Source organism: Caretta caretta, chromosome 3, assembly GCF_965140235.1.
Source record: "Caretta caretta isolate rCarCar2 chromosome 3, rCarCar1.hap1, whole genome shotgun sequence".
NCBI lineage: Eukaryota > Metazoa > Chordata > Testudines > Cheloniidae > Caretta > Caretta caretta.
Window position 1 is genome coordinate 120,473,647 of NC_134208.1, and position 12,755 is coordinate 120,486,401.

General features: G+C 40.2%; 1 protein-coding gene across 5 annotated transcripts in view; it reads left to right on the forward strand.

Annotated features, from left to right (window-relative positions):
- SNX9 (sorting nexin 9) overlaps window positions 1–12,755 on the forward strand; it is a 101,249-nt gene that overhangs the window by 48,276 nt on the left and 40,218 nt on the right. For 2 of the 5 annotated variants that reach the window (XM_048844133.2, XM_048844135.2), the window contains exons 5-6: window positions 7,406–7,580; window positions 10,219–10,372. In XM_048844133.2, coding sequence (XP_048700090.1) covers window positions 7,406–7,580; window positions 10,219–10,372 — 329 coding nt within the window. Of the gene's footprint in view, window positions 1–2,872; window positions 2,957–7,405; window positions 7,581–10,218; window positions 10,373–12,755 lie in introns of all 5 variants that reach the window. The other 3 variants (XM_048844132.2, XM_048844131.2, XM_048844136.2) reach the window with 3 other exon arrangements.

The following is a 12,755-nucleotide window of genomic DNA, read 5'->3' on the forward strand; positions in this document are numbered from 1 at the left end:
GGACAAAAATAATTGAGTGTATTTTTGCTTGGAATATTTTTAGTGCGTAGCAGGATTTTACCTTAAGTAAAAGCTAGAAACATAGTATGACTAAGATTTATAAGCTTGCTTGCTAGCTACTGCTGGTTAAAACTTAAAGGCTATCCTTCTTTGTGTTTCAGGGCATAAGCTGATCACCAGCTGTCATTGAGGGAAAAGCTCTGCAATGTGGCAGTGACTTTAGAGTATCAAGCATTCAGCTGTATGTTGGTAATGAGGAGTATTTAGATAAGTTGTGCTTTTTAGATTAGTTTTGCTTCCATTTTCTTGACACCACTTCTCTGATGAGGGGCAAAATTATTTCTGTCCCAAAATGACTCTGTGGCTCTCTAGTTCCTGATTAAAATATGTATACTGCAAGTTCAGCTTTTTGTGAATTGGAGGTTTAAGACTCTCTTCCATTCTCCACAGTATTCCTGGCAGGCACGGTTTCCTCTTTCTAAAAAAAATAAATAAGTAAATAAAAAATCTTGGAATGACTCTTTCCATACATTGTTCAAAGAAAGTTTGAGCTAAATAGTATTGTCTGGTTTTGAGTTATGAGTGTGTGGGAAGGGGATGTGGAGGTGGAGGGAAATGGCTTGTATTTTTTTTAGCAATAGGAAATTTGTCACTTGTATAACATAACTCAAACTTGGCATGACAACTGGCCTCAGTGAGGAATGCGAATCGGCAAATTTAGGAAAAGATCTTGTATCTTTGAAAGTGAATAGCAGTTAGTTATGTGTTTGTGTGTGCAAACACAACTGTATAATTTGATAATTTGCCTTGGGATAAAAATAGCTAATTTTGTTCCAATTTGGCATAAATTACATACTGTGTATTAGGAGCTGGGAGAACTCTGATCTGTCCATATAGTGGAAGGAAGGATTTGGTCAGCATCTGAACTCTCAATGGGGACAAAGGAAGCGGTTCCACAGTGCTTGGACTTTTTTGCATGTTCAGTGGAGGGTCAGAGGAGCTGCTGGAGTCCTACTCTTCCATGGAAGAACCAGTTGTCTTATCTGTACTCTGCAGTTCTTACAGGAATGATACCAGTGCACAGTTACTCCTAGTTAGTAATATGGTTTCTTAAGAACTGTGTCAATGTCTGAATGTACGTCCGAGAACTTTGCACTGATACTGTTGATGAAGTTCAGACTTCATTTATTGCCTGGATGCTCGAAGGACTTCTGGAACCCTTCCTCTTTCCACTCCGCTTTATCTTACAAAGACATTCTGTCCTAGCCCCTGTGAAAAATTAAACACATTTCATCAAAATGTTTTTGGGGCAGATCCTCACCTAGTGAAAATTGCAGGCAGTGGAGTCATGAGAACACCAGCTGAGTCTGCCCTTTTGTGTTTCAGGTAAAGGTTGATAAATGAATAATGTAGAAGGAAATTCTCAGAATGAAATTAATGTCACTGTCGAAACTTTACCATTTTGCATATACTGTGTGGGTGGTGATGTGGTTGGTTGGTTTTTTTTCTTCCATGTACTGTAATTTTAAACTTTTGATGTTCCCTGATACTTATGTAGATACTGTATATTTCATGGTATGCACTTCAGAAAATAACACAATGCCCTTGATCCTACACATTGCTCAGTGCAAGAATCTGTCCATGTGGAGCTATTGCAGGATTAGGGCCTAAAGCATTAATTCACACACTTCACAACACCGTTAATCCCTCCCCCCTTTGAAAATATTGCATATGTGCAGTATGCCAGAGTGAAGAGTCCTACAGCAATATTAATCCATATTTATTGCCCATATGTAGTAGTTTCTGTTAAACAGTTAGTTACCATGAAATGTTCCTTTTGATTGAATGTCACCACGAAATAGACAGGTTGTCCAGTGTGGAAGAGTTAACACAATTATAGGGACTGTATCTTGTGAAGTGTACTAATTTTTGCTACCTTGGCTTCTCAGGCTTAACTTTTTGCATAAATGTGAGTGTATAAAAACGTCATACATTCAGTATAGTCTAATAAGGTGCATATTATAATTACCAATAATGTAGCATTAAGGGTTGAAATAGTAGTTGTTCAAAAGTCAGAAAATTCCAAAGAGAACCTTAACTTTGCCTCTTCACATGTGCATTAAGTGAGTTATTACATGATCACACAACTAAATAAATAGAAATTCATGAAATATTTCTTTAGAAAATGAATGATTCCACCCTGACATACAAAAGATGCTCTTTTCTCAGAGTTCTCTTTAACGTGGTCCAAGTTGGTGTATCTGACCTCTGAGAGCAGAACCACCAGTGATACTTTGGCATATACATTGAAGTTCTAGAAAGCAAAGTGTCAGCTCTCAGCAGAGTGTGAGATTGGCTCCTCACCAGATCTTTCATTGTGGCTTTCCACTGTAAACACTACTGTCTTTCAATTCCCCTTTACAAAATGGTTGCACAACTCTATGCTCCATTTGCAGATTTGTTAGAATGGAACAAATACAAAGCAGTCTTAAGACTGGAAACTTAACTGGACTTCTTCCTAAAACAACTAATATTCAGCAGCTTATGCTGATTGCATGCTTTTGTTGTTGTGGGGTTTTACCCTTGCCTTTTCGTTTTCTGTAACATGCCATTGTGATCTGGAACTTTGCCAGGTATATAAAGAATGCTTAGAACCTGGCAGCCATGACAGTCACACTAGCCTTGTATAAAAGTGTTTTGCCTTGCATGCCATGCACGTTTGTGATGCTCTGAGGTTTGTGGCATGCATGAGTTGCACTGATCTGCCTCACTGCAGAAATGAGTTTGCTGCATTGTATTGAAAACTGATATGCAGTCTCTTCTTCCCTCCTGCTTTTGTTTTTCTTGTTCACTGAGCACTTCTTATTTTAAGGTGGACTCTTTGGCACCTGTTGCTCAGACTGGTAATCTGGAAAACCTTAGCCAGTCACCTCCTTCAACTCATCCTACAAGACAGGTAAAAACCAAAACCACCCCCACCCCCAATCCTTTATTACCATGTAAAAATACTTGATCCCTTCCCTCCTCCCCGCCCCCGCAATTTTTCTTTTAATCTTCATCATTACATGAATCTGTATAACTCCACGGACAAGGAAGTGGGAGCAGAACAGAAGGAATCCTGTCCTGCACTGGACTAGCTCAGTTCCCGTCCTATCCGTCCTTTTCCTGCTCATTCTGGAAGTAAGCATACTCTGCCACTTCTGTCTGTCTTCCCAGAAGACTTTCCATCAAATAAATAAAGGAAGGAAGCTCTCAAGAGGGAACCTGTAGCCTGGGACAAGGGCTCAGAATCTCAGTAGCCAGTCCCATTCCCTCACAGGAGTCAACTCAGCTTTTTCCTCCTGCGTTCTCACCTCTTTCTAGCCCTCTGAGTGTGTCACTTTTCAGATCTACCTGAGCTTGTCTCTGCTCCTCACCCTCATCCTTTTTAGTAGGCCACTCTATTTTTCTTTCCTCACTGTTTTGCATCAGAGGTTAGATTTCCTGTGCCATCCACTCACTGGGTTCTTTACTCTCCCTTCCGTCAGTCTTCCCACTACTGAGCTGATCACTACCAATCAGCTGAGCAGTGTACAAGCAAATGAGTATTATGCAAGCAGTTCTTTCCTAGGTGCTGCATACGTAAAATCTCTTGGTGGCTGGTTTTCCCAAATTATTGGTCTCAGTATATGCACTCCCTTTTTAATCAGCATCTCAGATGCTCCATTGTGCCTGGACTGTGTGTCCATCCCTGCCTATGCATGTACCAAATAACCAAAGATGCAAGAACAAATTCAGATTCCACAGATTACAGATGATTTCCCTTAGTTTGAATGAGAGCAACAATGTTTCAAATTAGGGCCAAACAGGAACAGGAGGACCCCAGTAACCTAGCAGTTTCTCCGAGACAATTCTTCTCAGATCAATTGTGTCTGTGGGTTTGAAAGTCCTCGTTGGCCATGTCATAAATCTAAAAGGAAGGGTAAACACATTTAAATCCCTCTTGGCCAGAGGAAAAATCCTTTCACCTGTAAAGGGTTAAGAAGCTAAGACAATCTCGCTGGCACCTGACCAAAATGACCAATGAGGAGACAAGATACTTTCAAAGCTGAGGGGCGGGGGGAAACAAAGGGTTCTCTCTGTCTGTGTTGTCTTTTGCCGGGACCAGAGCAGGAATGCAGGTCAGAACTCCTGTAAAAAGTCAGTAAGCAATCTAGTTAGATATGCGTTAGATTCTGTTTTGTTTAAATGGATGATAAAATAAGTTGTGCTGAATGGAATGTATATTCCTGTTTTTGTGTCTTTTTGTAACTTAAGGTTTTGCCTAGAGGGATTCTCTGTTTTGAATTTGATTACCCTGTAAGGTATTTACCATCCTGATTTTACAGAGGTGATTCTTTTACTTTTTCTTATTCTTCTTTTAAGAACCTGATTGCTTTTTCATTGTTCTTAAGATCCAAGGGTTTGGGTCTGTGTTCACCTATGCAAATTGGTGAGGCTTTTTATCAAGCCTTCCCCAGGATAGGGTGTGTAGGACTTGGGGGGATTTTGGGGGCAAAGACGTTTCCAAGTGGGCTCTTTCCCTGTTATATTTATTTGTTAGATGCTTAGTGTGGCAGCAATAAAGTCCAGGGGCAAAAGGTAAAATAGTTTGTACCTTGGGGAAGTTTTAACCTAAGCTGGTAAAAATAAGCTTAGGGGGTTTTTCATGCAGGTCCCCACATCTGTATCCTAGAGTTCAGAGTGGGGAAGGAACCTTGACAGGCTAGAAAAAGCTTATAACCTCAGAAGAGCCCCAGATCCAGCTCTCTGCATGATGCTGGCCTGGCATGGAGGTAAATAGATTTCACTTTTTCTGGCTCAAAGGCCTTCCATTGCAAGTATCTAGTCCTCCTAAGAGGCACATTCCCCCCCCCCCCCCCCCCCGGATAGATTCTTAGCTGGTTACATTGTATGCAAATTGATCCCCACTGATTTGAGGTCTGGTTTCACCATCCAACATTTGCAGAAATTTTATTTAAATGTGTGTGCCTCTCTCTGTAAAGTAGGTACTTACATGGCCCCCATCCTCGGAGGTTCTGAGAACCTCCCAAGTATTGCAATGGTTCCCTAGTGTAGACAGGGTGTGTGTATGTGAAGAAATTTTTAGGGAAAGCTAAATCCAATAACTGAGTTCTACATTCAGTCCTGAAAGTGGTGAGGTCCATGGTCATTCTTGGCTTTTGTGGGAATGAGTTCCACAGTCTAGGTCCAATTCCTTTCAATCTCCTGCACTTGTAAGCCTCCCTGTGTTGATAGACTGTTTCTTTGTTCTGGTGGATGTTAGGTGTTCTGGGAGGTGATGGTTGAGGGGAAGAGGTGATATCCTAGGTACTATAACTATTCACAGTTCTCATGGAGGATTTGAATATCAAAGCAGAGCTCTTTAACTAGACTATGTGCATTAATTGATGGAGCCAGTGCAGAGCTCAGAGCACTGGGTTGAGGTGTTCACAGCCATCTGTGCTGCTAAGTAGACTGGCTACTGCATTTTGTGCCAGCTGGAGCTTTAGGGTGTGTGGCTTTGTTCATATGTATGAGTTGCAGTTAATGGAGTTGGCATGTCATGAATGTGTGGATCACCACCATTGCCAGCTCTGTGTTGGATAGGATGGGGTGCAATCTTGAAAGTGAGCAGTTTTATTAACATGGCTATTTTGGCATCCAGTAACATTGAGCAGTCTAAAAGGACTCCATGGCTGCAGGCTGCATTTCCTCCATGCATGAGATTTGAGGATTAAAACTTTAAAATAATTAAGTTTCTATCCATTTTCTGTTCAGCTGTAACTACACAAATCTTTTTTCCCCTATCAAAGACCCAGATAAGCACATATCATTGAAATAGTCATGGATGAATATAGACTTAAAACTGCCAAATGAAGATGGGGGGAGGATATATTTCCCATGGTATACCATCAGTCATTTTCGGTTATCCCTCCTTAATGGTCCAGTATGGCTGCACTTTGAGGAGAAGTTAAACAATTAACATCCCCATACATATGCATTCATCCCATCCTCAGACAAGCTGTGATCCCCCCCCCCCTTTCCCCCCACACCCTACCAGTGCAGCTATTGGAGTCATCATTTGAAATCTCAGATGAAAAAGTACCAGGCTAACTAGTGAAGTTGTGATGAATGAGAGCCTCATACAAGTTTTAAAAATCTTTCCAGAATCCCTATCCAAACTGGCCTGCACATAAATCCTCGGGATTAGATGTCTGAAAAGTTTCAAATTCTAAAGTTCAGCTGTTCTGATATATATTTGTGGACAAAAAATAGTCTTTTGTATTCTTTCCATGCTTGAGATAAAATATTTCAACTTCTCATAACTCAAACAGTGAAGCAGATTTTGCTCAGACCTTTGCACAAGAAGAAACTTACTTTTAAGCTGTGACCAAGCATGGAAGACTTCAGCTGGGGAAAAAAAGGGGTCGGGTGGGGAGAGAAAAGTGTATGAGTGTTTAAATATAAAGTTATGATCATGTGAAAAACTGCAGTAGGGGTGGGTGGCCAGGAAGAAGTTGACAGTGTTTTGTAATGGAGATCTTAATGAAATCTTACACCATTTGCTAGGGTAGACTGCTGTAGGTAGTCAGTATTGTAGTGTGATAGAAATTCATTGCTCGGGATTGCCCAGTTGGGATGCTACTGTGTGACAGAAGTGTTGCATTCACTGCTTTGCAGAGTCTATGCAAAATGCAAGAATCTCCGGACTAATTCTGAATTGTCTTGTTTTTCTCTTTGTCAGAAAATAAACATGACTGTCAGGTTGTGTTTTGCCCTTTAAATGTAATATCTCTGGTAGAGTGCTCTTCTTTGCACACAAGTAAACATTTACCTATTTTATTAAAGTACAAAACGCAGAGGAAAATTTGTATTGTTCAGCTTTTAAATATTTGATCATTGGTTTAGTGAAATAAAGGTAGCAAACACCCATACAGGAGTTGATGGAATAAAACTTCACATAAAGATGTCAAGACTTGGATTTTTTCTTTGATCTGCACATACTTTCAGGGCAACTGCAAATAACTGCTGTGGATAAAAGTGCTTTAGAAAATTGTTAGAACCGATAATTTATTGACTTAGCTTTAAGTGATTAAAGCAATACTGTTTTCAGTGATGTCCCAATGTCACTATCAGTAGAAAGTTAATCGTAATCCATCCAGATATTTATATGGTCCTCAGACCTGTAGTATATGAGCATTTGAGATTTGCCTTGGTTGGGTTACGAAGTCATTGCCAAGTGCTGAACACAGAAAACTTGTAGTCCTTTTTTTTTTAATTTAAGGAATTTTGCTCTCTCCAGTGATGAAGATTTAGGATACATTTCCCCTTGTTTCTTCAGCAGCTTTTTAAAATTTTTTTCTTTTTTATTTATATGTTGTAGGTCAACAATGCCCATGACCCCTGGTCACACTGGAAATCTGGAAATGTGGACAATGCGAATTCCGGTGATGGCTGGGCAACCAAACCTGAAAGTGCAGCGGGGCAGAAAAATACCACTTCAAACAACTGGGAGGGTGCAGCACAATTTGGGCACCCACAGGCCTATCAAGGCCCAGGTCAGCTAAATGCTCCCATGAATGATTTGTTCAGTCTCTAAATAATCTGGACCAGAATGTTGGCATAAATGAGGATCACCTGTACAGTAGTGTCCCTTTTCTATACCATGAAAAGTTTATAAACATAGCAAACCGTTCACATGGTAGGAAAGAGTAGGCACATTACTCAATGATGAGGGAAAGACAATTGCAGAAAATGTTGCAATGACCAAAGTGTTAAATACCGTTTTTTCTGTTTCCACCAGAAAGGTTAGCAGTGATGGGACCACTAACATAACAACATAACATAGTAGATGCATGGAGTGAAAATTTTTCACTCCATGCATCTGAAGAAGTGGGTTTTTTTATCCATGAAAGCTCATGCCCAAATAAATGTTAGTCTTTATGGTGCCACTGGACTCCTCTGGACTAACATGGCTACCCATCTGATACTTACTAACATAATGAACATCAGTGTAAATGAGGTAGGGTCTGAGGCTAAAATAGGAAAAGAACAAGTTAGTTAGGTGTCTTTAAGTTGGCAGAGTCTGATGAAATACATCCTAGAATACTTAAGGAACTGGCTGAAGAGATTTCTGAGTCATTAGTGATTATATTGAGAACTCGTGGAGGGCAGGAGAGATCCCGGAGAACTGGAAAAGGGGAAAATATAGTACCCATCTATAAAATGGGAATAAGGACAACACAGGGAATTATAGACCAGTCATCTTAATTTCGGTACCTGTAAAGATAATGGAGCAAATAAAACAATCCATTTGTAAGCATCTAGAAGAAGATAAGGTGATAACACATCAACATGGATTTGTCCAGAACAAATCATGTCAAACCAACCTAATATCATTCTTTGACAGGGTAAAAAGCCTTGTGAATGGGGGGAAGCAGTAGATGTAGATATGATGTATCTTGACCATAGTAAGGGTTTTGGTACTGTCTCACATGACCACCTCATAAGCAAACTGGTAAATGTAGCCTAGAGGAACATTCTCTCAGGTGGGTGCACAACTGGTTGGAAAACTTTACTCCGAGAGTAGTCGTCAGTGGTTCACAGTTCAGCTGAAAGGGCATATGGGGGGAGGCGGATCTCCGCAGGGATCTGTCCTGGCTTCAGTTCTATTAAATATCTTCATACATTATTTGGATAATGGCATGGAGAGTACACTTAAAGTTTGTGGACAATACCAAGTTGGGAGGGGTTGCAAGTGCTTTGGAGGATAGGATTAAAATTCAAAATGATCTGGACAAACTGGAGAAATGGTCTGAAATAGGATGAAATTCAATAAGGACAAAAGCACAGTACTACACGTAAGAAGGAATAATCAGTATCCCATATACAAAATGGGAAATGACTGTCTAGGAAGGAGGACTGGAGAAAAAGATCTGGGGGTTATAGTGGATCACAAACTAAATATGAGGAGTCAATGTAATACTGTTGCAAAAAAAAGTGAACATCATTCTGGGATGTATTAGCAGGAGTGTTGTAAGCAAGACCCAAGAAGTCATTCTTCCACTCTACTCAACCCTAAGGTCTCAACTGGAGTACTGTGTCCAGTTGTGGGCACCACAGTTTTGGAATGATGTGGACAAATGGGAGAATCTCTAGAGGAGAGCAGCAAAAACGAGTAAAAGTCTAGAAAGCATGAACTACAAGAAAAGATTGAAAAAATGAGTGTGTGTAGTCTGGAGAAGAGAGGACTGAGGGGGGAATGTGATAAGTCTTCAAGTATGTAAAAGGTTGTTATAAAGAGAAGGATGATAACTTGTTCTCTTTGCCCACTGAGGATAGGAGGACAAGAAGCAATGAGGCTTCAGTTGCAGCAAGGGAGATTTAGGTTAGATATTAGGAAGAACTTCTTAACTGTATGGTAGTTAAGCACTGGAACAAATTACCAAGGGAGGTTGTGGAATATCTGTAATTGGAGGTTGTTAAGAACAGGTTAGACAAACACATGTCAGGTATGGTCTAGAATAGATAATACTTAGTCCTGCCTTAGTGCAGGGGACTGGCTAAGATGACGTATCAAGGTCCCTTCCAGTCCTATGATTCTAATTCTATGGAGAAAAGTGGTGGACTCCTAAAATACTTCCTATAAAATGGCAATGATCTACGTCAGTGCACCCTTTCAGAACTGCATGAAAAATTAGCAGGTGAGAGCCATGAGTGTTAAGAACAGAATCTTAGACATGTTGTTCAGCTCACATAGCTGGATCTTTGTGGGCAACATAAAACTTTAAATCTATGTGTTCCTGTTTCTGCCAAGGCATGGCCAGTAATATAAGCCCTCTATTTTAAAGCATTGCAGCCAGTATTTCAAATAACTTTCTAGTCTTTTTAACACTGGAAGTCTGTGTGAAGAGAGAGATTTATATTTGGGACATATTAACTGGGAAAGTGTCAATTAAGTGCCCAATTAAAGAAAATATTGGTGCATTAAGGCAATCTATTTAATAGATTTGTACTGTTTTATTTGGATGTCTAGGTTTTTGGGGATACATTTTAAATGAGGAGACAAAAAACATTGGGCTGAATTAGTTCTTTGATTTTTCGTTGGAATATTGTGGCGGGGGAGAGCAGTCTTTGGCTCAGCAAAATTAGTAATACCTTTTTTCCTATCTCTTTACCCTTCTCCTGCTCCTTCAGCAGCTGCTGATGACGACGATTGGGATGATGACTGGGATGACCCAAAATCAACGGCACCATCTTACCTTGGCTATAAGGAGAGTGAGTCTTCTGAGGCAGGGGGCCCACAGCGTGGAAATACTCGTGCAGCTGCCATGAAATTACCACTTAACAAGTAATGATCAGCAAACTGGGAAAAACAATGTTAGAGATTAGAAGAAATTAAATATGGGGGCAGAGTTAAAATTGTAAAAGTTTATTTGAATAGGAATTCTCCTCTCCGCCCCCCTGCACATGATTCATTTTGTCCTTCCACTTAAATGTGCAGTGTAAGGGGTTGATGTGGAGATGTCACAAATTCAGCATTATCATTTCACAGCAGGAGCATGTAGAGAAAGATAGAGGCTACCTGACAACACATGGCATAGGCATGTGTCTCTGGTGTGAGTGTTTGTAGCCAATTAACTCATGAGTTTCCAGGATACTTATTGCCTTTCTAAACTTAAGGCCTAGTCTACCCCTAAAACTTTGGTTGACCTAACTCTGTTGTTCAGGGGTGTGACCCCTAAGGGACATAGATAAGCTGGGTTGACAGAAGAATTCTTCCATCAACTAAGCTACTGCCTCTTGAGGGGATGAATTTACCACAGTGATGGAAATACCCTTTGCATCACTACAGCAAGTGTCTGCACTACAAATGCTACAGTGGTGTAGCTGCAGTGTCACAGCTGTGCTAGTATAGTGCTTGTAATGTAGACATACCCGAAGTCTTTTAATTTAGTGGCATTTAGTTGTGTATTTAGTGATCTTGGTAGGTGAGGTCTCTTATCCACGGAACAGGATGGACTGTGCCTGGTGCTCCAGAGTGTCGTCTTATTGCACTCCAACTCTGATCTGAAAAGACTACCTCCAGGGATAGAGGTAGTACAGTCTTTGCAACTGCTGTGACAACTGCCCACTCAGCAAGGGTTCCAGTTGTGGCGATATTGCAGAACTGGTTCATTAGGAATCAGAGTGAAACTAGAAACTCATTCTTGATGCTGTCTGCTGCATGGCCATCAGTTGTTGCTGATATAGGGGCCAGCTTTAACAACCTAGACCTGAAAGGCTGTATTACCCCATAATCTTCTGAGCCTTGCGATCCCCCTCTATTAGTTTTTTCTGTTTAAGATGTGAAATCAAGTACAATCAATTACACTGTACAACTCCCTGAATTTCTTTTCAAGAGCACAGAATTCCCTTCTCTGCCTTCTTTTGATAGATCTTTTCCCCTCCCCATCCATGCTTAACAGAAACTATTGGGGTTCAGCCCTGCAGCCTTCAATAGAGTGAGCCAGATTTTGTTCCCAGTTATGCCAAATTGGCACTGCTTTAACTCCAGTGGAGTCACTGGAATATATCAGTAATTGGTGCAACTCTGTTAACTCCAGTGGAGATGTGCCAAATTGATACCAGAATAACTGGGAGCAGAATTTAGCCTGGCATCGTGTCATAATTTAATAACCCCTTTCAGCTGTGCCATGGCCTTTGTGGTTTAAATGTGGGAGGAAAAAGAAAATCTAGTCTAAGTTTGCACAGATCTCAATTTTTTAAACAGTCTTTAAATATCTTAATTTTAAAACTTTTGAAAGATATAAACACATTACAAGTTTTAAAGTCTAAGGATGTGTCAACACTGCAATGTAAACCAAGGGTTAGAACCCCTGTTGGTTCCTGGGACCCTGGGCCTAGGGTGACCAGATGTCCCAATTTTTATAGGGACATACCTGATATTCAGGGCTTTTTCTTATATAGGGACTTATTACCTCCCGCCCCATCCCAATTTTTCACACTTGCTATCTAGTCACCCTAGGGTCAGCATGATTTGTATGTAGACTGAAGGGGGGTTAGGCTTGAGCCTGAGTTCGAACCTTGGGATTTCATTACAGTGTAGACACCCTACATGGTGCTGGGGAAGAGGCAAAAAAGACACTTGTAGAATTGTGGCCGCTTAGCTTTCAGTTATCACTCCTGTTAATGTAGAAATGGATGTTGCATTATCCTTTAACCTATTTTCTGTGTCACAAGGGATTTTTTTTAACTTATTAGTTTAAAACATTTTATTTTGTTTTCAGCATCCTGATGTCATTTCCTTGGGAACAGCGGCAACAACAAAGCTCTTATAACTCTTGTGTAATGCAGAGGCTTGAGTGCGTTGTTGTTGTTTTAATAAAAAAAACTCTGTCTCCTGATCCTCAAAGAAATACTAAATTTTAAAAATGTAGGAACATATTCAAACTAATTATTACTTAATAACTTTTTAATACCCATTGATGTACATGGGAAAAGACTCTCCAGTCCAAACTTGTGTGGTTCTGCTGCATTGCTCTGCAAGTCAGTACTTAACTAGTCTGAAGCCTGATTGATTTTTTTTTTTATGTTTGTTTTTAAGCTTTCCAAAGATCTTTCATAATGTAATTAACAAAAAAAAGGTCCAGGGAAAATGCAAAATGCTTGAATAGTATATATTTTTAAATGTAAATTAATAGTATGTTTTAATGTTCTCATCCCTTTGAAAG